Here is a 25278-nt window from a genome sequence, read left to right on the forward strand (position 1 = left end):
TGGCCAGAGAACAGGAGAATGTACAGTGTTATTATCGAACATTCCGCCAAATGCCGCCGCCATTTCGTTCGATTGCGAAAATCGCATGTCGTACATGTGTACAGGAGTCGTATAGGATGATATGTGCACAAGCGTGGGCTCACGGGGCCGTTGCTTGCCTATGAGTCCCAGATGGGTCCGTAGGCAGGAATGCCGCGGCTCTCCATGCCGTAGACAACCTTGCGGGTGACGGTCTCGTTGCTGAGCACGAACACGGCCTCCGCTTTGTACAACATATACATCTGGTAGGCGAGCTGGACGAGGTCGGGGCGGCCGGTCTTGTTCGTATCAAGGACGAGGGCGTTGGGCTCGATCTCGTGGATCCAATCGTTGAGAGCAGCGCCATAGGTGTGGACCGGAGTTCGGGTACTCCAGATGAGGCGACAGAACTGACCTTCGGGACGGTCGAGAAGATATCCGAGGCTAGGGCCGATTCCAGAGCCGGTAGTGACGAGGATAACTCGCTGGAAGATGCAGGCCATGCTGAGGGTTCCGTAAGTAGGTAATCCCTTGACCCAATACTTCTTGGCTGGGTTTAGGATGAGGTTGTGGGTCCAATCGCCAGCGTCAGAGATGACCATAGAACCACCAGGTTCCCTATCACGAGCCGGAAAGGTAGCGAAGGGGTGCCATTGTAGAAGTGGCGAGTCCGAGATGAACAGACAACTAAAGCGTTTGAGATTCTGGGTGTAGTGGAGACGCATAGCGTGGGACGAGAGTTTCTCCGGCGTGAACTCCCAGTGACGTAGACGCAGCCACGGAAGGATGAGTAGGACAGTGGTCGCGGTGAGTAGCCAGAAAGCCGGGTGTTGGACGAGAACCGAGGCTATCGTGACACCGAGAGCCTTGCATTTGGTTGCAATAATCATTAGGGATTCGACCCAAAATAGTACAATGGCGAGCCAGCCGCCCAACCGATGCGTGTACTCGAAGGTATTGTGAGTCCTGGCTCGAATATACGGATGGGAACAGAAAAGAATGACTAAAAGCGTTACTTGGAGTGCCCACGTGGAACAGAAGAGCGCGGTCGAGCTGAAGGCCTCGCCTCGGACCAATCCGCCAGTGATCATGATGTTTAGTACAATGAACCACATCGTACCAGCGACAGCAGCTCCGCTATGTACGCCACCGTTCTCGTAGACTTTGGCAACCAGGCGCCTGAGTCGTAGTGGAGCAGTCCTGGGAACCAGCCAAGAGGTGCTGTAAAGCATATTGACGAAGAAATCTTGGCGTACAAGAACTGCTACGAAGAAGTTTCCGGATGCGGCCGTGGTGACGATTGAGGATGGCACATTGCGGTATCCATACTTTATGAAAACGAGCACGGTGGCAATGACGTTCGCGAGGAATACAATCGAGAACAGACGTCGGTATACCGTGAAGCAGGTGTACCTGAGATGGCGCATGATTTTGAACTGACGCTTGGCTGGGACGCTTCCGGGATCCAGGGCCGTGGGTTGAGGGGAGAGGTCCACGTCAAAGAATTGGGAACCCTCGCCAATGGTGAAAGGCGAAGATTGAGGAGTGAGCACCCATTCGAGTGTCCCGAGGTCATGCGCTTTGCCTTCAGATGAATGAGTAGCTTCTAGATCCCGAGTGGAAGACGAAGGGTTGTGCTTCCAATCGGAAACGTGGAAGTCATCGCTTGTGTGGTAGTTTGACATGTTGACGGTGTATGCCAAGGGAGGGAATTGAAGCTCATGGAACGTGGACCTATGTCGGAAGAAGTCGAAACTGTGCAGGCAGGTGGGTGGCGATGAGTGACTGCGTCTGTTGGGGAAGGACGGGCCATAATGAGCGGGCTGATAAATGCCATATGGAGGGGGTACGTGCTGAAAGTAATCGGGTACATCATTCACCACGATGGAAAAACGCGACGAATAGTACAGGTCGGCCCAGTCTTCAAACTCGTCGTCGTTCATGCCGGCCGGTGGAGGACCTGTGTGAAACGAGCGAATAGTATACAGGCAAAGAAAAAGAACTGATTGCCCTGGCACCGGTGACAGGGAGCGAAAGAGAACTACAGCATTGATTAAAGCAGGTCCTGGTCTTATCAGGCGCTGATACTAAATAGCTGTTGGGGGAGAAGTGGTGACCGAGGAAAGTGCGGAGGGGGACGTTGGGAGAAGCATGGATGAGTCTATTCCCCACGTGCGGCCATTCATGAGCGACGCTGGGACGTATACCAGATAGTGATGAGGTCTCGAGCGGACTCACTACCGATACTATGGTGGAGGACTGTTCGGCGGTGCTTAGGGGCGGCGTCTTGTTTCACGGCGTCACCTACCTGTCCAAGGGAGCCACATGCGGAGCGAGTATAAAAGCGAGCGAATCTGCAGAGGTCGCCACTTGTAGCTCAAACAACGCCCCAGGGCTTAGAAGCTCGATGCTGCTGCTGCTTGGGCAAATGACAAAGGACTATAGACACATTCCATTGGCTCGTCTGTGCCTCTCCGGCAGCATGGATGGCATTAGAATGGCTTCTCTGCTCAGCGTCCTGCCCACTCTCTTGCAAATCCGCCGCGGCAGGAGTATCACTTACCTCCCGGCCGAATGGTGCCATATTGAGTACGCAACAGAACCGTGCCTAGCAACGGTTGAGGTCGTACTGTGCGCGTGTTTGAGCTGTGGAGTGCAACAAGGCGACTCGGAGCAGGTAGTCCACATTCCTCTCTCGGCCGTTGCCCAAGCCACTGTTTCAGGTGGGCTGGAGGCTGCTATCGCGATGTTGAAACACGGAGCAATTGTCGCTATGGGAGATGTGGGGGGTGTTGTCGATGAGCAGAGTGAGGGGACGTTTTGCTGAGAGAAGCCAGCGAGTGCAGACCAAGCGGCCCCTGGACGACTACCACAATCCCGATCGACGCCCTCGAAACGTTCTCTGGCCCTTGAGGCCGATGAACCCCGTTGTGTCATTTGCACGCTCATCCGCGATCTGGAGATCCCGAGTCCCCATCCACGGACTACGCGACTTCCGGGTGCTAGGCCGAGATAGCTCAGAGGGACACAAGCAGCGCAGTCCCCAGCTCGCCATCAAGCGGGCCACGCGAACGCGTCCAGAGACGGGCAAGAGCATGTATACGACCTGGTACCTGGTAGCTCTGGGCCTAGTAGCTGCGTAGGACGAAAGGGATGTTTGTTCATTCCAAGAACTCCAGTCCCGCGCGGAGGGCCAACGGTCGTTCGTCCTCTGTCACACAGCCTCGTTCGTGCTCCGATTCCATGTGCAGATTCAGCAGCGCCCGCAGCATATCCCCAGCCGCCGCCATGACACCCGCCTTGCCACGAGGGAGCTTGCTGGAGTCTCGCCGGCTTGCAGCAAGCCACATCTGCCTGCCCTTTCGTCATGGCGGAGCCTTGATTGATGTTGTTTCCGTCTGACCTGTCTGGCTGGTACGGCCGCTGCTGGAGAACTAGGTAGCGGATATCAGCCCAATTTGGTTTGATTTCCCAAAGTGGGCATTGAAATCAAAGCGAATTGAATGACCCTGACCCAGCAATACCATCTCCTACAATAACGGCCCACATATATATTGAACTATCACATAATAAGCCTGCTTCTGGAGGCCATGACTCTAGTCAATTAGTAAACCTCCTTAACATGCTCCTTATCTCAGAGGAAGGGTTGTACTGATGATGCGTACCTATCCGTTGGTAATTTCTCCTTGCCTTGTTACTCCGCGGATCGCCTGATCTCCAGGTAGCCGAATGCCACAGGAGAACCTCATTATGAGACTTGTAGCAGTCTCTTACGCCTAGAAGCTGCCGCTTCAAAGAGACAACGTGGAGAGCGAGTCATGCAGTTGTACAATCGACGATTTAAAATACTGTAGACGTCAGCCTATACACGCTCCCAGCCTAATCGCTTGAGATCCCTCGAGGTATTTTCCTGCCAGAAGTTTGCAGACTGAAAGTGGCTCGATCTGCGCGTTCACAAACTCAGTGGCCTTGACTTATTCGAAACCAAGGTGAAGCTTCATGGAAAGTGGCTCACAATAGTTGACACTGTGAGCGAAAGAAATATTGATGGATCCAATATCCTAGAGGGAGAGTAGAGACGGGCTGGTGTAGTAAGAGTAGAAGACCTCTTGCTTCATTGCCTCATGTTGAACATTCCCCTAATATCACGTGATGATATGATTCCGCGCAAAACATTCGATATGACAATCTGCGACACATAGCTGGCTTGGTAATATGAATTAACGCTTTACTGGGTAGTATAGTAGAATGTAACACCAGATCATTCTCTGCCCTAAGCACAAAGAGCGAGGACAATTGTCTTAACATTCGAGAACTCACCAAAGCTGTCAAAGTCAAAGAAGACCTCTTTCCTTGTGCTTTAGAACACCTCGTCTTTATACGAACGCCACTCGCTTAGTAGTGATGAAATAGACGACTTTGGGATGTAATCTACTGAGCAAACACTGATTCTTTGCATGGCGCTCTCGTAGCCAAAGGTGTGAAGGGGCAGCAAAAGCGCATCGGTCTTGGCGCCACGTCATGTCCGGACTCAGGGGTCACATGGGCACTAGATTGGCCAGACCTCGTGCAGCGCCCACCACGGTTTCTTTACTGGGCACCACAACAGACTGCACCTTCGACCTGCAAGATACCTTTCTCTCTCATGGATTGCGCTTCCGAATATCTCCTTTAATACCCGACATCAACACACTTTTCCCTCCCGGACTCGGTATATTGCGATGACGCGACTCCGCGCGATACAACGTTAATCAGAGTGCTGTGTAGCCCAGAATGACGAACCTAACAAGTATCATCGACGGCTCAGCTGGCTCTGCCCAAGGCAAAGTAGGCACCACTATCCAAACGTTTCTCATATCTCTCTCGGCTGGGTTCGTTCTCTTTGGCGTGCAATTCGGTGCCTTCCTCATCTTCAGGAATTACCTCTGGTCAAAGCGAATCTAGTAAGTTGGACTTTCTCAAATTTGATAATGGCCGTACCATAGGTCTATATATACGTATTTGCTACGCTTTGGGTGTCTCGACTCATTTAAAACACTTGTATGAAACGGAAGCCTGTCACCCAACAATCTGTGTATTCAGAGGGCTGCCTCAAACGGCGTCAGGACAGTGTATATACTTATGACGAAGCACTGCCCCCCTTATCGTCAGGCTGCTAATCGACTGTTAGCCAACCAAGATCTTTCCTGATACCACTCAAAGACAGAGTCAAGCCACCGCCAAACAATCCTTTGAAATGGCTTGTGACCGTTTTCAAGATCGAGGAGGACCCGGAAGTTCTGCGGAAGGCGGGCATGGACGCGTACTTCTTTCTTCGGTATCTGTCCATGTGCCTAAAGATTTTCTTCCCGATGGCGCTGGTGATTATACCGATTTTAATACCTCTGAATTACGTTTCTGGGAAGGGTACGAGGATCGATGGCAATAACCACTTCAACGTTACCGGCCTGGTTAGTTACTCTAACATTCTCTCTGTTCCATGAAAACTGAACCCAAAAATAGGATACGCTTGCTTGGTCGAATGTGTCTCCAGAGCATACCTCGCGTTACTGGGCGCATTTGGTTCTGGCAGTGATTGTGGTGGTATGGGTCGGCTACATTTTCTACAAAGAGCTTTATCATTACATTCGCAAGCGTCAAGAGTTTCTTGGGAGCCCGAGTCATCGACTAAAAGCGTCGAGTACCACAGTTCTCATCACGGACATTCCCGAAGATCTCTGTAGCCCGGAGGCGCTCACCGAGCTGTATGACGACTTTCCTGGTGGTATACGCAGAATCTGGATCAATCGCGACTTCAGTGCTCTTGTTAGTAAGGACGAGGTTCGCAAGTCATTCGAATCCCGTCTGGAGAACGCGGAGACGAACTTACTACGGAAAGTGGTCAAAAGCTATCGCAAGCAACAGAAGAGGAAGGCGAGAGGAGCATTGAACGATTCCGCTCCGACACCTACAGAGCCATTGGAGATGGATGTCCAATCAATACGATCTCCATCAGACTCAGGTCGAGTAGAGTCTGCTCAGTCTCAGCGTGCACTACAGGAAAATATTGATAGCGCCACAACCCCAGTAGCTTGCCAGACTGATCTTGAGTATGATATGGAAACGAAAGCTGCTTGGACGCAATACCTGGGCCCAAAACAACGAGAATCCATGAGAATACCGAAAGGCAATCACACGGCGGCATTCAAGATTCCTCTGATTGGGCGATTCTTCTCTACTAAGGTCGACACTATCTACTACTGTCGCAGGGAACTTGCTCGCCTGAATAAAGAAATCGAGAATGAGGTCGATCTCCCGGAATCTTATTCCCACAACCAGTCGGCTTTTATACAGTTCAACAATCAGAAGGCGGCTCATCTCGCTTGCCAAGCTGTCGCCGACATTCGCCCAAGACAGATGACAAACCGCACAGTTGAGATCTCACCAGCAGACATCAATTGGGCGGCCTTGAATTTGTCTTGGAGAGGCCGATATCTACGCCTAGCTGCGTTCATCTTGATCTTCGCTCTCCTAATACTAGTGTTTGGTATCATTTCTTTTGCTACTGGTATTCTATCCAAAGCCTCGACGCTGTCAAACTCATATCATTGGTTACGCTGGATCGGAGACTTGCCTCCGTGGCTACTCTCCTTCATACAGGGTACCCTACCACCAGTCATTCAAGTCATCCTTTTGAGTGGACCGCTTCCAATAATACTCCGAGCGCTTACCAACAGCACCAGAGGCGCCACAACTGGCTCACAGGGCGAGCGTTCACTTCAATTATGGTACTTCATCTTCCTGGTAATCGAAATTTTCCTCATACCCACAATTTCTGCCGGGTTGACTTCGATTGTGAACACAATCATCTCAAATACCATGTCGGTTCCGGAAATCCTGGCCCAGGACTTACCCACCGCATCAAACTACTTCTTCTCATTCTTGATCCTGCAAGCGCTTTCCATCAGCGCCAGTTCGATACTGCAAACTATCCGCTTGTTTAACTTCTATGTCATCGGTGGCGTCAATACTCCGGACAGCGTATTCGAGAAGCTTTCATGGACCAACCGAACTCGCATAGGATCAAACATTCCGTGGTACACAACCTTTGCGGTTATAGGTAAATAATTTCTTTGAGATCGAAGGCCTTGGCTAACACCATTCAGGTCTCGTTTACTCAGTAATCGCGCCGCTGATGCTAATCTTCATGATCATCACGTTCAGTCTCTTCTGGTTTGTGATTAAGAACAATATCTTGTACGTCATCCGAACTGGAAACGTAGACGGCGGCGGACTGTTCTTTCCAAGTGCCATCAATCAGCTCTTCACCGGTCTCTACTTCATGGAGATCTGCCTCATCGGTCTCTTCTTCTTGGTGCGCAATAGAAAGGGCAACCTTGCGTGTGAAGCTCAAGGTATCATCATGGCAGTTGTTCTAGTATTCACCATCTTCTACCAGATCTGGCTCACCACAAACTTTAACGGTCTCTTCAAATTCGCTCCAGTCCGCCAGTTGTCAGAGGCAGCGAAACGGGATGAGGATATTGAAATGGAACGCCTAACCACAGCGCCTGAAGCAATCGATCAACCCGCTCTGAGCAGCGACAAGGAACTAGGCTCAAGCGAAAAGATTCCGATTGACTCTCCCTCCAGCAAAACCGAGCTTCACCCACCACCACAACGACATCGAAATTCCGACGCAGATCTCAGTCCAGACCTGAAACTGGGAAGAAGAACGTCGACCTTCCGCTCCAATTACACAGCCGCCCTTCCCCGCGCACAAGACATGCAAGACCAACAACGCGCCGACCGCGAATCCGCGAAGCACATCCTCGCGCGCCTCAACCGGCCTCTTAACGAGACTCGTCTCGCACAGCTTGAGAACGACCTCGCGCAAGTCGAAGAGCGCGTCGGTAACGTCCTCATACCGCGTCGCAAGGACATCGAGGCCCAGATGATGAACGACCCCATCTCGAAGATCATTATGCAGCATAACGACGAGCTGGAGGACCTCGAGCCCGAGGAGCGTGACATCCTCCTATCCGTGGCGTTTACGCATCCGATTATGCGGCAGACGAAACCGAGCGTGTGGATCCCGCAGGATGAGGTAGGAGTGAGCGACGACGAGGTTCGGCGGATGAGGAAGCTGAGTAGTGACCTGTTTGTGGATAATCGGGGCGCGTACTTCAATAGGAAATTGAAGGTGAAGGTAGACAAGCCGCCACCCGATATGTCGGAGTTTGCGCTTGTGATGGCGGAGTTGTAGATGCGAGCTTAGCATTGTGGCATTGCGCTGTATATCGAGTTGAAGGAGGTGTTATTTTTGTAAAGCCGTACCACCCCTGGGGTTCCCTAGAGTAATCTATATATATACCTAGACTTTTCCTAAAGAAATAAAGATGAAAATAAGACCGGTAAACGTATCCATCGCAGATGAGGTTTAGAAACGCTTGAATTTGCAGATCTGATGCAGCGGCTGGGGTGAGCCGAGGACCAGTCCAACTGCGCAAAATCCTCCGCCGGCATAGCTGAAATGAAGGCCGCGGTCTAAACGCCGTGATATGCCTTCGTGAATGAGACCTATAGAAAACCAAACCTTCCAAATGCATCGAGCTGCCTGGGATGCCTCGAGATCCAATCCAATGTGCAAAATGCCAAGATCCCACGCTGAAATGAAATAGCCTCAAAAATTAGGCGCAAAAAGACAAACCCAAGCCTTCCCAGTTCATGCGGCAGCCCAGGGTGCCTCAAGGCCTGCTCCAACTGTGCAAAACATCTGTGCTTCCATGCTGAGACGCAAGCCCAGAACTTCAGAAATGCTTAACCCTAGTTGGCAGCGTCAGGGGTGCCCCCATGCCATATATCATCGCGCAAACCCTCCATCCGAAGCGCTCAATTCGCGGCCTCGTTCGCCATCTTCTCGTCAGCGCGCTTCAATCGCTCCATCAGACTCAGTTCGACGCCGGCAAGTCTCACGTCTGTCAGGCGCTCCATGACAGCATGAGCCAGCATTAGAGCCATCTTCCGATTAAGTTTGCCCCAGATGGCCAAAAGGTCAGATGGCTTGGCGCACCACGCCAGAGTCTCGACGACTAGGTTGCGCAGTTCCCATGGTGCTGTAGGCGTTACGAAGACGTATTGTAAGACTATAGCAAGAGGCGGGTACAACGGTGAGATCTGCGGGGCTGGTGTTGGATGCTCGGAGGTTTGCGACGTGGGAGCCTCGATTTTCAGGTCTGGAGCGGAGACCTCAACATCGTTCACGATGCAGGTGATGATACGAGTCATGACGACCTCCTGGAGTGCCTCCATGCGGAATTTGTGAGCCAGAGAGTAGAGCTCGCACATGCGTAGCACGCTGGTCTTGTCCTGGAGGGTGCCCTGATAGATGTACTGGATCAAATGCTGGACGGTTGCGGAATCGATGTCTTCCAGAACCAAAGTGTCGTTGGCGACGGCGTGAAGAGGATTCTTGGCGATTGACTCGGACTCCGCTCTCTTGACTGTCTTCAATGCATCGTGAAGGGCCTCAGCTACTTTCCTGACTGCAACGGCCTTGAGAAGCCACAAGCGATCAGGAATATTATCCTGTCCGGGATTGGTCGCGGCGACCCCTTCTGGTGCATTCTTTGTATCCCTCATCTTGTTGTTCATGTACGCTGAGTTCGTTTGATTCTTTATGAGGGCCCTCAGGTCCTTCTTGTGGTTTGCACTGACATCGTACTTGCCGTTCCAAACGTTGATGAGCATCTTGACGCGCTACAATATATGAGTCAGTAGAGATTGATTATTAGTGCCAAAGTGCATTACTATTGTATTGATTCCAGCGGCATTTCCTTCCTTCAGAGACTCTTCGAAGAAACGGGAAAGCCCAGCGAGATTTTCGGACGAGCCCCTCAGTGGCTTGGCCTTGTCGCATAGATCCTTGATGTAGGGACTGGCGGAGCACATGAGCTCCTTGTGGACCATAAGTCGCTTTTTCTCGGCGCCACACTCGAGGTGGAAAGGCGTGACGTAAAGGTAGCTAGGATAGGTTAGCATTCTCTCTGAGTCTGAATCGGGGGTGGAAGCTCATCATTTTGGACAACCAGTAGGCTCGTGAGGCCACCCTAGGCAGTGCCAGAAGCGCGCGCACACTTGCCGAGAATAACCCACGCTCATTGGTAAGTGTCTATGCCCGTCTGCCGTTACCTGGGGTCGCCTCACGAGCTTACTAGACGTCCAAAATGATGAGCTTCCTCGAACAATAAGCACTCACCCCTGACTATCTGGCGACGGTGAGTCGCGGCCGGGACGTTCCACCGTCATCCTGAAATCGGGTGTGTGGGACATGGTGTATGGAGTCTCGGACCCCATTAAGTTGGTCCTTCGTGTTGACTGAGGAAAGTTGGAATCAGATGAAGTGTAAGATGATAGAAAAGTGGAGTGTAAAGGTGACGGAGGAGTCTGAGGCCGAAGTGTCGATTTGTATCGGACGAAACCTCACTTCACAGTGCTAAAGAACGTGGAGTGTAAAGAAGCTGGACAAGACGGGGGTCGGCCTCTGGATTTATTCCGGACAAACTTCACTGGGGAGGGACCAAGTAAGCTGAAGAGAGTGGAGTGTAAAAGAGATGGAGAGGACGGAGTTCGAGTGTCTGATTTATACCGGACCAGACCTCACTTCGAAGGGGCCGGGAATGTTGGAGGTAGTGGAGTATAAAAGAGATGGAGGAGACCGAGGTCAAGGTGTCAATTTGTATCGGACGAACCTCACTTTGGAGGGATGAGAGTGTTGGGAGGAGTGGAATGTAAGAGAGATTGAGCAGGGATGGGACGAGGCTTTAATTTATACTCAATGTAACCTCACTTCTGGTGACTAGGAGTACTGGAGGAAATGGGGTTGAAAGGACATGGAGGATGCAGAGCTCGGGATCTGTTTCTACAGTACTAGGACATAATTTTCCTTACACCTTTTGACACCGCCTGTGGTGTGTCAAAGTACTATTAAGGCCCTGGAATAACGGACCACAAGTCCGATCCGTGTACAGCTTTTTGCCACCGCCTGAGGTTGCTCGATAATGTTTCAGGATTGTCAAAAGGATAGATTTGAACAGGTTTTGAATCGGCGAAGGTCTTTCGAAGCACCACAAGCGCTGTCAGTAACGTGTAAGGCAATTTCTTTTCCTAGTACTGAATGCTGTGACAAACTACGTTTGGAGTGCTGGCCGGACCGTGTTGCCATTGTCAGAAGTTCTTCAACAGGCTTTCAAAGTCCTGAAGCGTGGTCGAGGCCATCATTTTGAACAATCTAGAAACTCATGAAGCCACCTCCGACAGTGTCAAGCAACATTGAAAATCAGCAAAAGGGGGGCCACTGAGCAACGCAGCCAGGGCGCAATTCTCTGCATTCTAGGGGATGATAGCTGGCTGTCAGCTCCGCTAAACATAATGTGACAGCCCAGCACCGCCTGAGGTGGCCTGCACAGCTATTAGTCTTGTCAGAACCGTCTTTTTACAGTTTCTAATAACGTACCAGAGGTCCTCAAGCGGTACTAGGCAAGTCTAGAAAATTTGGGTATCCAAGGTAGATGAAGGCTCAAAATAAAATCACAGATTCGTGAACTGCCTCTCTTTGTTTAAGGGAGCCTGGCTATCAGCGATTGCTTCGGTCGGGTCATAGAGTAGAGCGATGGCTCGTCAGTATAGTCTCTGATAAAGGATGTAATATTTAGAAGACGCGAGACAGTGTACAACTAACGATACAGCACCTAGACAGAAATCTGTGCACGCCTGTTCGCCACCGTTTGGGGTGCTTCGATCCCTTATATGGCAATGTCTAGGAAGTGCGAATTTGAGCGGTATCAAACGCCTCTGATCGGCCTACGTTGCCATTATTTGGGGTGCGTCAACGTGTTGTCAAACTTCAGTAAGAGGATTCAGGCTCAGGGGCGAAAGTAAGTACACAAGCTTATATCCTAGTACCGTACATGTTCGATGAGTAATTCGAGGTCTGAATGTTGAGTATTGGTGAGGGATGGTTGCAATGCCACCGCGGTAGACTCCTACGACTCCGAAATGTCTGGAAGCAGTTCTATGACTCTCGCCAAACATAACCAAAGAAAGAGTTCGTTTCGTTTCACCGTGCCACTTTGTACTGGGAGCACTTCAGAACCTTGGGAAGAGAGCGACTTTTATGTCAAATTTGATGTATTTACTAGATCTACATGCTTATTAGTCCTACCTTGCAGAAGAACATGGGCTTGCATCAATGGAAGTACATTAAGATGGCTCGATATGATTTGAGCGTAGAAGTTGGATGACGAACAAGGATCGGGTTGGAGGAAGCCATGGATCGATTCATTGGAGTCGCGAGTGTTCGATGGCCAGCTGTCATGTGTTTAAGACTAGGCCCAAAGCTGAGAGCCCCGTCTTGGTGAAGTGAGTGTTTACAGGTGGTGGTGATTGGGGAGAATTTCGGGGTCGGCTTCCTCCCCTCCCTGCCAAGCCAAACTTCGACAACAACTCCACAGTTCACCTCCGCCAGCGAGGACGCGTCGAGTCTCTCCCTCTCTATCGTGCTGCAGTCATGATAGTACGAGAGTCAGATGTCACAAGCAAGAGAGGATCGCGTCGAACACGCGTTAACACAGCTACTTGAACGCGTCCTACCCACATACCCCGACGAAGATGAAGCGCAATCGGATGAGCGATTCGACAATGCCTACAACTTCGCTAGTGATGCGATACGCAGGCAAGCAGACACATACGATTGAAAGAAACCTTTCTAACTGTGACTTAGTGCTGGGGAACCCTCAGTCGAACCCGATCTCAACCACGTCTCCGACCTCATCAAGAGGAAACGTATGGACCACAATCCTATCTATGGCAATAGGCGCTGAACTCTACAGTTGTGAGAGACAATTCGAGCCCGAACAAAGCCCTCAATTTCTCGAATCTCTTCTCGAAACTCATTACGCAGCCGGTCTTGAGTCAGAAATGGGCGATGCTCTACTTTCTATACCAACTCTCAGATTCAAGCATGCCATCCACCACAATTCCTGCCGCGCACAATACGCTTGCCGCCGACGTTGAGCAGCGGGCTCGTAATCCATCCACACCGCACAAAGTTAGGGGCGAGCGACAAGGTAGCGTTGACAGCCCCTCTCTCAACGAGGCCTTCTCGAATGCAGGACTGCGAAGACTCCCCCTGAACGGTGGCTCCCCTCAGCCCTCTCCCCGACCGCCACCAATACATCACGAAAAAGCGGAGAGAAGGCGGGAGAAGCCCGCAGTGGATGGGATTAAGGATAAGTCTCGCGAAGAGTCACCACAACGTGAGCAGAGATACCCACCGATGAGCCCAACCGAACCAGCGCTGCTCCGCGATCTTCCTTTCACCCTGCAAGGTCTATCTTCTACAAATTTGGTTTTTTCCCACCATGAAACAGCAGCGCTCAAGCTTCCTACCACACTTCCTGTTCCCCTCATAAGTCTACTACATACCCTCGCCGAACCATCGCTACTATACCGTGGGCTATCGCAATTTGTGGAGTCGACAGAGGGGGGATTGGTGGGACAAAGTTTCCGGTCAGCGCTGAGCAAAGAGCTGAGGTCGTACCTTGGTCTTGTAGCCACGTTGGAGGGACAAATCAGGCAGGCACTTGCAATGCTAGACGCTTCTCAGCCACGGCAAGGAATTGGCAAAGCTGGCGTAACCCTTAAGCGTTGTGTAATTTGGACGAGAGAGCCCACAATGGGACTACGATTAATGAGTTTAATGGTTGAAGAGTCAAAAGGTAAGCTTCTTGGGGCAATTTTCATATCGAGTATCACTGACTCTGTCAAGGCAAAAAGGGCGGGCAGTTGATTTCGTTGATTCATTCGTTTTCACTAACGCATGGCGACCCTTATGTCGGAGCATTTGCTGAGCGACTGCTTGCGCACGTGACACGACCTTTCTACGATATGTTACGACAATGGATCTATGACGGCGAGCTGGCTGACCCTTACCTCGAATTTTTTGTCTCGGAGCAAAGCGAGGATGAAATCACAAACACGAACGGCGACGGTCAAAAAGGTGGTGCTACCAGCGTTTGGGAAGACAAATACAAACTCGACGACCGCATGATTCCAACCATCATTACGGAAGATTTCGCGAATAAGGTGTTTTTGATCGGGAAGAGCTTGAACTTCATCCGATACGGGTGTGGGGATGCCGCTTGGGTAGAAAGCTACTCCAAAGAGGCATCGAAAGAGCTGCGCTATGGCGACACCGCCGGCCTCGAACATTCAATCGGAGAAGCGTATAAAACGACAATGGCGCGTCTCATCAGTCTGATGGTCGACAAATTCAAGCTTCTTGAACATCTCCAGGCGTTAAAGAAATACATCCTCCTTGGCGCTGGGGACTTCATCGCCGTTCTCATGGAATCACTATCCTCAAATCTCGACCGTCCAGCTAACACGCAATACCGACATACCCTTACTGCTCAACTCGAACATGCCGTCCGCAACTCAAACGCCCAATACGATTCTCCGGACGTTCTTCGACGCCTCGACTCCCGCATGTTGGAGCTTTCGCACGGCGAGATCGGCTGGGACGTCTTCACTCTCGAATACAAGATTGACGCTCCAGTCGACGTCATCGTAACCCCATTCGGCTCGAAGCAATACCTCAAAGTTTTCAATTTCCTTTGGCGCGTCAAGCGCGTCGAATTCGCACTTGGCTCCACCTGGCGTCGTTGCATGACAGGCGCCCGTGGTGTTCTTGGGACCGTGTCCGACAAGGTTGGTACTGATTGGAAGAAAGCTCGGTGCGCCGTTGCAGAGATGATCCATTTCGTCAACCAATTGCAATACTACATTCTCTTTGAAGTCATCGAGTCGTCTTGGAATGACCTCCAGGAAGCGTTGCGCAAGCCTGAGAGCACCCTGGACGATCTCATCGAGGCCCACGCTAAGTACCTCACGAGCATTACGAGGAAAGGCCTGCTGGGTAGCCAGCACGTGGACTTCACGAGCCAGCTACACGAGCTGTTGAAGATCATGCTTGCCTACAAGGACGCAGTAGACGGCTTATATTCCTTCTCTGTCGCAGAGTTCACCCGGCGGCAGGAAATCAGCGCGAAGATTGAGACACGCACCGCAGAAGGCCGATGGGGCATATCAGAGAAGGACGCGCTCGACAACGACGCTACGCCTGGCGCCACCAAGGGTCGCAAACCTAGATCTGCCGATACAGATTCTCCTTTCCCTATCATGCAGCCCGCAGGCGGCAACGAGGACGACGTGCTGCCTGCACTACGTATCCGACTTGGGAATTTGCTGGTGGAATTCAGAAGTAGGGTCAATGTTTTGCTAGGCGATTTGTATCACCAGCCTGATCATGATATGAGGTGGCTGGCCATGGTTATGAATTTCAATGATGTGTATCAGCCAGCGAGGCGGAAGCGGAGAACAGAGAAGAAGAAAGAGACCCCGAAGCCCGGCTCATCAGAGGCTGGAGTCGAAAAGGGAAAAGGGAAAGGGTAGGTGGGAACTGAATTTCACGTGGGTTTCTTGGGTGCGTGCTGGTGCATTGGGAAAATGGCGTTGAAGTTGGGGGCCGTAACCTAATGGTTTACAATTCAATCCAGACCTATGTAAAATGACCTATTCCCTGTCCAACAGCATTCCAAAACTATGACACTAGATGGATCGTTGAACCAAATCAAATGACACAAGGAAATGCCCAGTATTCCCCCTACCGGAATGCAAATGGCCGTACCCTGATGCCAACACTCAGATACCTGTCGCATGAAATAGGAAAGATATTATGATTAGACCAGACATCGTGCTTGGGTCTTGAAAACTCTGCATGAAGTCCCTTACAGTACTAGGACACAAGTTCGGGCACGCCGTAATTCTCGTCTCGTCCTGATTTATGATGAGGTGGTGAAGCACCACAAACAGCGGCAAGCAGGCCGATTGTTAGCATGTGAAATGTCTCTGATTCAAGCCCTCAGGAACTTCATGTCTCCTCAAAACTTTTAGAATGCGCCGAAGCACCTCCGACGGTGGCTAGCAACTGTGTCCGACTTTGAGCACGGCGCTGTATCTGCCATCCGTCCAACGAAGTGACTTGGATCGCACGAACGAACCTACTCCCCCGGATTTCTCTGAGGACGTTGAAGCACTACACGCACTGTCAAGCAAATCGCACAGATATCTATAGACTTTTGACGAGACGCCGCGGCGACCCTCACCTTCCCCCCACCCAGATATACCTAATCCCATGACACAATCTCCGAAATGACTACATACTGCTACTATACCCCCAATCTTAAGTTCCCAATGGTCGAGTATTTCAAGCTGAGCACGCCGGTGACTGTCACACCCCGGCCCAGCTGAGGACGCCCTGACGCATCCATGCCAAAAGCGGCGCGGTTTCAGCTCGGTGATTCGGCTCCAACTACCAAGGCCGGAGAGTAAATAGGCGCGAGTCCGGTGCCAGGACACCGGGTCCGATGATAGGTATGGTCAGATCGTGGAGGGGAGGGGGGCGGGGAGCTCGGGGCCTTGGGTGAACCTCTCCGAATTGAGAGGGCTGAGGGGCGGTGAGGTAGGTGGCGGCGGGATGGGGATAGAGGGGTTGATTGGGTCCTGCTCTTGGGCTGAACAGTCTGAGATCGGGTACCAAGGTACCTATGATGCCAATTCGTGAGGATGTGACGACAAGTAGAGAAAATTCAACGACGCGCGTAGACGGCATCTCCGCCCTTCACTTCGGCTGTTCTACAGGCCCGGCGAAGATTAGAGCTATCAACACCCCCTCGTTCCGTTTGGCGGAAATAACGTTGCGAAGATGGTGGGGTAGCCAGAGAGCAGGCGCCAAACGCCCCCCTCCCCTTCTCGCCGCTGTACTGTACCTTTGTACATCCACACGTGCACCCCACGCGACATCACGATACAGCATCTCTTTACGTCCGGTGGTCACTCTCTAATATCAAGCCACAGACTTACCGTATAAGGGAGCAACTCCGGACGCCTTTAGGGGGGAATAGCAACGTTCTAGCCAATCAATCCTCAAGCCGGTTAAGTACTAGCCCAGAAAAGAGGTATACCAGGATTGACTCAGCTTAGCGCTATGTTCACCGGACGTGAAGAGATGCTGTACAGCCTCTCTTCACGTGGTGGTCTGCGCTGAAGTGAGTCGATCCTGATATGCATCTTTTCTCGGCTAGTATTTAGCCGGCTTAAGGATTGATCGGCTACAAGGTTGCTATTCCCCCCTAAAGGCGCCCCGGAGCTGCTCCCTTATACGGTGAGTTGCTGGGTTGATGTTAGAGAGTGACCACCGGACGCCAAGGGAGGCTGTGCTGTACCTCTATCAGGGCGGCGGCAACGGCGATCATATTTTGGTCTTGTATGGCCATGAAAAAGAGGAGGAGGTGTGGGAGGAGGCTTGATTAGCGCATTGCACGATTGGTCCCATGGCTCCCGGAGACTCCGAACGTCGGACTAACGGTAGCTGCACTCTGCATCAGCTGCAGCGAGCCACGTGGAAAATCACTTCGAACTCGTGCAAGTCGTGCCGGGGGTGTGTGAATAAGGTAGCAATCCACTCAATCGGTTCTCTATTGAACTCAGGAGGATGCGCTTTCCAAGCGTTCTTGCTGCGACAGACAGAACAGCATTTGATCGGATGCGAGCGTGGTCTGATACCGACTTTGGCGCTATACTGGCCCCAGTAGCGCAATCGCAACTTCGCCTGTACCTGATCCGGATCTCTACTCCGTGGGACTTGAATTGCTGGATCATCTGGGGCTTTGAGGACTGGGAAATGGTCCTATCGTTGACTCAAGCGCGCCAGGACAAGTGAGGTTTTTGTGTGTGAAGGAAAGTGGACACGTCGCGATTGTGTGTACGGGAGGCAACAAGGGAGCAAATGAGTATCCGGAGTTGAGATTGTGTGTGTATTCCCAAGCTCTATCGTGCGTACCTACCAGCCATCTAGTAGCAAAAGGACCGTAATCCGTGGGAGATGATCCAAACCAACGAAAGAAAGCAAAAATAGATCCTATGCCCATGCAAATGCCATATAACGCTCAAAAGCCCTAATAGCTATCCCAATGATTCCCAGCCGTGCTTTTGTGGTATAGAGAAGGTCCATGCATTCGAATTGCCGTGAATGTGATCCAAGCCAAGGGAAGATAAGAAAACGGTATGGGTCAGAAACAATAAACGGTATGTCTCAGACTTCTGCGCCACCCGGCGCCATCCAGAAAGCCCACATAATCGCTCCGACTCTCATTGGAAAGAGTGTAACAGCAAAATGTTTGTGGGTTTTGTATGATAATATCCCGTGCTGCTCAACAGCTGTGCGGAGAAGCGGTCGAATCGAAGGAAACAGCGCGCTAAAGAAGAGTCGAAGTCGTTCTGCAAACGCCACTGGCGGACTAGTCTCCAGGACTTGGCGGCCTAGGCGAGGCAAAGGAAAAGGGACGACGAAGGTATTGGGGGTATGAGGGTATTGTCAACTGCCGATAAGATGAAGGGAAAGCGGTCCTCGGAGCTTTTGAAGTCGAGAAGGAACCATTAGACCGGCCGTTTGCTCATAATTCAATATGTAGGTCTTATTGTCGTGCTGCGAGGATCTGCTGGATCGTAACTAGTGCTGGATCTTCGGCTAGCCATTTGCCTTGCATTGCGTCCTGCGATCGGAGAGTATAGTCGACGTGCTGGTCAGTGATGCCAGCGAGCTCCTATCGTCAACCACCATCAGTAAAGCTCAGATGATCGTAGTGTCGCATCATTCCCATCGATATAAGTGATGAATGGTGGCTTTTAGAGAGTACGTACCACCCGAAGAGTGTTATCAATGGCTTGCAAAGCTTGAAAGTGGCCGGCGTGAGCTTTCTGGCCTCGCAAGATGGCATTTCGAGAGTTCATCCACCTCAGCGCAGCGTGGGCACGAAGATACGCCCTCTGACACTGGAATCGACGGATGGCGGAGTCTAGAATGATGCTGCGTTTGAAGTTCTCGTCAGCCTGGGCGCTCCACCAACACACAGCGTCCGTCACTTCGGCACCGGATCTCAACAAGCGGGTAGTCTGCTCATCTAAAGAGTGCGGTAGATGACGAAGGGCAGTGTCTTACGATCTCAACTGGGCCTTCTCTCTCTCCGGGTTGCCGTCTGGTGACGAGGTTGACGCGGCGAAGGGCGCCGAAAGAACCGCCTGGGCTTCGGTCGCACACTGTCGCAGAAGAGCATAGCCCTCGAGATAGTACTCCTCTGCGGTGGGTGTGGCCCGTATCTGAGCAATGTAGTTTTGCAAGTTGCGGAAGTCGGACATGATCTCGGCGACACGCATAGCGCGGGCATCGTTGACTAGCAGGAGAGCAATCTTAGCAAGCGTTCTGTAGAGATGATGCCGCCTCCCTTCACTGATACTGCGGTGATTGATGGGACTCAGGGAGAGTGCAAAGCAGGGAGAGCCTTACGTCCGTCGGCCATTGTGGGATTAGAATTAGGTAGGAAATAAGAGTGGTGAGAAGGGAACAGAGTGTGCAAAGACGAAGAGAAGGGAACAGGCGTAGTACTGCGGTCTCGAAGTGATGCTGGGTGCTCTCTGGAGGCTTGCAGTGGTGTTTATAAAGAGGCTTAAGCAGTGTTCCTGAAGGTGTTCTGGTGTTAAGGCCCCGGATCAGGCTCAATCACTTAGGGCTACTCCCGCCGCCAGTGTTTACCGAGTCCCACTACTACAGCCGTGAAAGGATGCCAGCTGGGGACTGTTCTTCAGCATTGCAAGGGATCAGGCAGAAAGGGGTCTGACGATAAGGCGCAACAGTTGCATCACAGCAACCTTACTGGCACAATTAGTGAAAAGCAACGGCCTTGCTATGGCAGTGAGCTGGATGGTACCATTCACGGCCGCCAATGGTTTCCTACGCAAGCCTCCGAGACGCCACCGTCCAAGCGTTCCCCGTAAGCGGTTAATATTTTAATCCCAGCCGCAGCGGACACGATAGCCCGCACATGATTGGCGAGCCCAGTGGAAAACTAAAAACAACAGCCGCGCCACATAAGGCTGTGCGGCTCTATGCGGTGCCAGTAGAAGCTGCAGCTTGCTGTGCGGTAGTAATAGCGGGGACCGTCGCAGCTGGTAATCGTAGTGGGAACTGACTAGCTGGTGACCGAGAGCGTAAAACGATTGGTGCGGACATTTGACGCGGCTGCTGGTGCGGACAACTGCAGCTGGTCCTGTAGATGCGTGCAGGTAGAGTGCTGTGCTCTCTGACCGCTGTCTGATGAGAACTGGCAGTTAGATACCTGCATCCATTGGGTTGCTTCTGTCTGACCTGCTCCAACACGGACTGATCAGTTCGAATAAAACGATTTGAAGATCCCGCAACTGTGGCGAGCCCTTCAGACGGCGCATCCTGGGGGGCTTGTGAGTGTGGTAGTGAGATCCTAGGACGACGGCTGGAATTGAGCTCAGTAGAAGGACTAGCGACATACAAACTCTCACCATCGTCGCGGCTGAGAACACCCTCTGAACCGCTCCCAGTCCTCTTTCCCCGATCCCAGATCACGCTACGCTTATGCAGGGGAGCATCCCAAAATTGCCCTTGCATTGCGTTCGTCACAGCTGGAGACGCTGCACCAGACGCCGCACCAGACGCCCCCGGAGCCGGCCAAACGGTCCTCCACTACAACCCTGCATGCCAGCCTCGCCGTCCCCATCTCAGCGCACCTCGCTCAGTCCTTGTCGGCAATGGCTTGCAGCCGTTCGTCAATCTCGTCCTCTGTCAGGGCCCGGAATTCGGTCTCGGTGCCTTCCTTGCCGTCCGCCCGCGGTCCGCCCACGATGCCGACCTCCAATTCGCCCTTCTTGAAATCAACGCTCAGGACGGTGCTGAGCGTCGCAATTCCGAGCTCCACCACCTCCTCCCAATCGCCCTCGGCGTAATCCTTGTTCTTCAGCTTCTTCTCAAGGAAGTTCAGAGCCTCCTGCGTCTTGGGGCCAGACGCTGTCGCCTTGTAGCCCACGTAGTAGCCAGCCGGATCGCACTTGAAGAGTTGGGGGCCGAGTTCCGAGTCCACTGAGATGAGCGTCGTCGCGACACCGAGGGGACGCATGTACGCCTAGCACCATGTCAGAGTCGCATAGGGGATACGTATATCAGCGGCGTAGCTTTGCTTACGCGCTGTGTGTAGACCTGGCTGATGTTGGCTATCCGCTTCGCCAACGCGTCGCAGGGCATCTCGTATCCAAACTTGTATCTGAACTCAGCAGCTTCACCTCGTGCCCGATTGACCGATGCTCGGGCATCTGCAATCGACCCTGTCATGACACATCCAACCGACGGTGAGAGTTTGTAGATGTACGACACGGAGGAGGGGTCGATGAGTTTGTCCTGGCATGCCATCAGCAGCTGAGCCACCCGCCTACCGATGGAATATACGCACTGGAACTTTCTTCTGTGAGATGACCACAGCACAGCTCTTGCCCTTGACTCCTACGGACGTGATGTTCGCTGCCGTGATGGCCTTGAAGGCATATTCTGTAGAGGTGCATGGTGAGCTGTTGTGATGCTGGCGGAGCGCGTCCCAACTGCAGCGTGCAACGACACCAGCGGCACAGCCAGACTATATGAGAATGTAACATACCAACTTGATATAACCGGCCTTGGTCGGAGAAGATGGTAATGTGTCGGTCATAGCCCGCACTTCCTATTAAGGCAGAGAGCTGTTAGCTGGGGAGCTTGAGATGGAGCTTCAACGGGGAGGTGAACGTGCCGGACATGATGGGCTATAAGTGCTGATGTCTTGCGGGTGCTGCTTCAGCTTGGTCGGCAGGGCCAGGAAATTAGATGTCAGCACCAGGGTGATGGAGAGAGGAGTGAGGGCGGCTTGTTGGTAAACTTGACGATCTTGAGTTCCTCGTCTGCGTATGCTCTACTGCCTGCCAGGGCGGTGAAGCCGTGCCAAGGCTGAGCGCACCGCCACACTTTAGGCATAAATTTTCTGGCAGCCAACGACAACGCAGAACGCACAATTCCTTTATCACGCTACCCTCGCCTTTCCAGAACTCCATACTGACTCGAGAGCTGACACGGATATGCGCGACCGTCTTTGAATTCAACCACATTCCATTTCGAGCCTAGAAAATGGCCTCGACTACCCCAGCACCTGTTCGTGTACCGGCCTGGAAGAGACTGGGCCTTCAATTGAAAAATCAGCAGCCACCGGAAGAGCCGACCCATTACCCAGCAGTATACGCGGCTGTCGAGGCGAGGCAAGAAGGGAGCTTTGAGAACCAACCCTCGAGTGCATCTACTGGGCCACCTGTACTCCAAGATGCCGCCAGCGACGGGCAGAGTCCGGCCAAATTGGGCAAAAGGAAGGCTGAGAGCAGCATTCTCGGAGATGACGAGAAGCCATCTAAGAAGCGACTGAAAGAGAAGAGCGTGGGGCTGAACGACTTGCCGGCAGCTTCCCCAGCTGTACAAGAGATAGCAGTCACGAACCCGTCAACTAGCATCGCAGAGCAAGACAGTAAGCCTCGTGGAGACCCGAACTATCGAAGCAAAAAGGGGAAGAATCTAGATTCAGTACCAAAGAAACGTCGTATTTCGTCAGAAGGTCATGGACCAGCGATCACTGCTAGGCTCAATTACAGCAATGGCGATGAAACCTCACCTAATGAAGTCAAGAGTGTCAGTTCGGACAGTGATCAGGACACTCTACGTCAATCTACCGAGACTGGTCACTATCACGTGGTTGCTGGAATAAACGATACCAAGAAATTATCCAAACTCAAGAAGACACCAGATACACACAGGACCTCGATAGAACTCACTCCAACTCTCACTCGACGGAAGTCAGTCACCTTCACCCCGGACACTAAGACCGTGGACGGCAACAGTGCTTCGGAGCTGTTCAAGGCCTGGGCAGCGCAGCAGAAAGGACCATCGGCCGACTTCACTCCGTCCGAAGTAGCTCAGTTCACTCCACCTCCGAAACTACACCCAGCCAACGACCTTCCCCCATCTGAGAAGCCCAACAAGAAAGAAGCCAAGAAGGCTGAAAAGATAGAGAAGACCAAACTGAACAAATCCGCCACAACACCACACGACGTGGAAGAAAAGTCAGTCAAGGCATCATCCGAAGAGCCTTCCAAACCGTCGAAAGCCGAGCTCAAAGCAGCAAAGAAAGCGACGAAGGCAGCAGCGAATAACACAGAGTCAGCTGCTTACCTTAACTACCTCACTCGCTACCACACCTCACGTGAAACCTGGAAGTTCAACAAAGCAACCCAGAGCAACCTGCTCAGAGATGCTCTGAACGTCTACCGCATTCCACCTGAGTACTCTCCCGCCTTAAAAGAGTACATCACCGGACTGCAAGGTGCGGCGGCTCGTGATCGATTGCACGAAGCAGCCACTGCTATTCTCAAAGAAACTGGTGAGGCTGACGAGGTCGAAGACATGGAGATCCTCGATGACCGAGAGGCTCGCAAAGCCGCCCAAGACGCGGCCCTGATCAAGACCCTCAAGCGCACGAAGCGGTTTCTCGATGCAGGGCACCAGCTTCCAGAGATGGCAGGCCCAAAACCGAAGAAGCAACTGACACACCAGCGCGCGCAAGAGATCCTGGAGGCACTTGAGGCCGGCACTGCAGCTCCAGCTCCGCTGAAAGCATCTAAGCCCTCGCCCTCCAGACTCCATCCTGTGCATGTTGAACACTATCGTAAGTACCCTTTGACGCTTCCATCTACCAGTGTTCTGTTTTGTCACCTATCTCGCCCCTTGATTCTTGGGACTACACTGCTTTGTTCTGAATATGCGTACACTTTTCTGCCAATGTTTGGTGTGCTTCGACGCATTTTCGGAATTCGGGAATATGCGGCGTGAGCCACCCCAGACGACGTTTTCACGAGCAACTTTCCACTCGCACCCAGTTTCCAGTATTTTCTGGTGCTTTTGTTTGAGTATTATGCTAACAGATGACCTACAGTTTCAGTTTCACCTCTGGCACAGAGGCCTGCCCCAGTCGTCCCTTACATGTATGCACCTAACGCAGTCCCGAAGACGATCGTGTCCAAAGGAGCCGGAACGCGACTTGTATTCGACGACGACGACCTTCCAGCCCCGCTCCCGAAACCGCGAGCCCGCAACCGCAAACGCCGCACTGATGTCTCGGACGATGAGAGTAGCAGCAGCAGCGACTCTTCTGATTCAGATGTAGAATCCGATTCAAACCAAATGTAAGGGTACAGTATGTGATGGAAGTCGTGAGACGGAACTCACTGGATTTTAGTATTCTAAAGTCTAGCAACGCCATCAGCATCGACGATGAGCTTAGCATCGGCGGCACTGGCAATGATGCTAACAGGGGAGAATCTGATGACGAAGATGAGAGCGAGGACGACGACGAGGATGGCGAAGAGGAAGATGATGATGACGACGACGAGGAAGAAGTCAAACGCCAAGGCGCCATCGAGCAAAATTATGCCGGCCAGCAGCACAACGCCGAGGCAGTCCGCGGCCGTATCGTCGCCGATATGGAACGAGCTCGACGCGACGGACGCCCGTACATCATAGGACCTAGTGCTCCTGCCTTCCCTCCCGGCTTCTCAGCTGGCTTCCCTAGCCTCCCGAGGATGAAGAGCGAATCACAAGAGGAGGCAAAGCCCAACTTCGAATCCGAGTACGAGAGACCCCGCTTCTTGGCTGTACAGGCTGCGAAGGAGATGGAACGCGCGAGGAACCATCCTCGTGCGTTTCGGAGGCGGGTTGCTGGATTCAGGAGAAATTCGAGGTACTAGGGGCAGTGCTGTGGGTGTTAGCCTCGGCTGGGATGGCTTTGCGAGGGGTTAGGATTGGCTTTTGATTTTTGGCAGTTTGCATTTGGCGAGGGTTTAGCATTGGGTTGAAAAGCATTGGAAGGTGGCACAGTGAAATTGCGACTCATCGGGTTTAGTTCTCTGATTTAGATAGAGAACATACTAGAATTGCATACATTTGCCCTCAGCAATGCTTCAGATTCCAATGCCCCGTCATAGATATCCGTACACTCGTCTACCGCTGCATGAGGGGCCTCATATCTCCTAGTATTTCTAGCGTTCCGAAAAAGAGAGAAGTTCTGTACCTTAAACAGCTACTAAACTCGCGAGGCCACCCCAGACAGCCAGCGTCAACAACAGGGTGCACGCAACTGCGTCTCAAACGTCCTAATTCCGCCTGCTTTTCCTGATCTGAAATCTGAAGGCCGTGAATTAGACCGTATTATTAGCTAATGTTCGGATGTATAA

General features: G+C 52.1%; 9 protein-coding genes across 9 annotated transcripts; 4 read left to right on the top strand and 5 right to left on the bottom strand.

Moving 5' to 3' along the window:
• Nucleotides 1-158: 158 nt before the first annotated feature.
• Nucleotides 159-1831, bottom strand: BDZ99DRAFT_490758 (uncharacterized protein; the record flags this gene model as incomplete). Its single annotated transcript, XM_033723071.1, has 2 exons — nt 159-1473; nt 1671-1831. 2 exons carry the CDS (start codon nt 1829-1831, stop codon nt 159-161), a joined length of 1476 nt encoding a protein of 491 aa, XP_033572111.1.
• A 684-nt stretch (nt 1832-2515) lies between these two features.
• BDZ99DRAFT_524863 (uncharacterized protein) lies at nt 2516-3161 on the top strand (the record flags this gene model as incomplete). The annotated part of the gene is made up of 2 exons (XM_033725944.1): nt 2516-2800; nt 2856-3161. The coding sequence occupies 2 exons, from the start codon at nt 2516-2518 to the stop codon at nt 3159-3161; spliced, it is 591 nt and encodes a 196-aa protein (XP_033572112.1).
• Nucleotides 3162-4633: 1472 nt separating this feature from the next.
• On the top strand, nt 4634-8419 carry BDZ99DRAFT_574759 (DUF221-domain-containing protein). The gene is made up of 4 exons (XM_033728405.1): nt 4634-4961; nt 5189-5468; nt 5521-7117; nt 7164-8419. The coding sequence occupies exons 1-4, from the start codon at nt 4792-4794 to the stop codon at nt 8261-8263; spliced, it is 3147 nt and encodes a 1048-aa protein (XP_033572113.1). The 5' UTR covers nt 4634-4791; the 3' UTR covers nt 8264-8419.
• Nucleotides 8420-8576: 157 nt separating this feature from the next.
• On the bottom strand, nt 8577-10329 carry BDZ99DRAFT_540737 (uncharacterized protein; the record flags this gene model as incomplete). Its single annotated transcript, XM_033726721.1, has 3 exons — nt 8577-9756; nt 9808-10021; nt 10256-10329. 3 exons carry the CDS (start codon nt 10327-10329, stop codon nt 8890-8892), a joined length of 1155 nt encoding a protein of 384 aa, XP_033572114.1. The 3' UTR covers nt 8577-8889.
• A 2255-nt stretch (nt 10330-12584) lies between these two features.
• Nucleotides 12585-15709, top strand: BDZ99DRAFT_574761 (uncharacterized protein; the record flags this gene model as incomplete). The annotated part of the gene is made up of 4 exons (XM_033728406.1): nt 12585-12714; nt 12796-12840; nt 12888-13775; nt 13826-15709. 4 exons carry the CDS (start codon nt 12585-12587, stop codon nt 15508-15510), a joined length of 2748 nt encoding a protein of 915 aa, XP_033572115.1. The 3' UTR covers nt 15511-15709.
• Nucleotides 15710-18593: 2884 nt separating this feature from the next.
• BDZ99DRAFT_490747 (uncharacterized protein) lies at nt 18594-19475 on the bottom strand (the record flags this gene model as incomplete). The annotated part of the gene is made up of 4 exons (XM_033723069.1): nt 18594-18722; nt 18820-18985; nt 19118-19349; nt 19463-19475. The coding sequence occupies 4 exons, from the start codon at nt 19473-19475 to the stop codon at nt 18594-18596; spliced, it is 540 nt and encodes a 179-aa protein (XP_033572116.1).
• A 529-nt stretch (nt 19476-20004) lies between these two features.
• BDZ99DRAFT_114166 (uncharacterized protein) lies at nt 20005-20862 on the bottom strand. The gene has a single exon (XM_033712453.1). The coding sequence runs from the start codon at nt 20594-20596 to the stop codon at nt 20060-20062; it is 537 nt and encodes a 178-aa protein (XP_033572117.1). The 5' UTR covers nt 20597-20862; the 3' UTR covers nt 20005-20059.
• BDZ99DRAFT_114169 (proteasome core particle subunit alpha 1) lies at nt 20607-21888 on the bottom strand. The gene is made up of 5 exons (XM_033712454.1): nt 21762-21888; nt 21633-21695; nt 21432-21526; nt 21167-21379; nt 20607-21107 (listed from the first exon to the last, which is right to left on the bottom strand). The coding sequence occupies exons 1-5, from the start codon at nt 21766-21768 to the stop codon at nt 20721-20723; spliced, it is 765 nt and encodes a 254-aa protein (XP_033572118.1). The 5' UTR covers nt 21769-21888; the 3' UTR covers nt 20607-20720.
• Nucleotides 21889-22014: 126 nt separating this feature from the next.
• On the top strand, nt 22015-23951 carry BDZ99DRAFT_114201 (uncharacterized protein). Its single transcript, XM_033712455.1, has one exon. The coding sequence runs from the start codon at nt 22133-22135 to the stop codon at nt 23876-23878; it is 1746 nt and encodes a 581-aa protein (XP_033572119.1). The 5' UTR covers nt 22015-22132; the 3' UTR covers nt 23879-23951.
• Nucleotides 23952-25278: the final 1327 nt, after the last annotated feature.

This window comes from Mytilinidion resinicola, assembly GCF_010093595.1.
Source record: "Mytilinidion resinicola strain CBS 304.34 unplaced genomic scaffold BDZ99scaffold_19, whole genome shotgun sequence".
Taxonomy (NCBI): domain Eukaryota; kingdom Fungi; phylum Ascomycota; class Dothideomycetes; order Mytilinidiales; family Mytilinidiaceae; genus Mytilinidion; species Mytilinidion resinicola.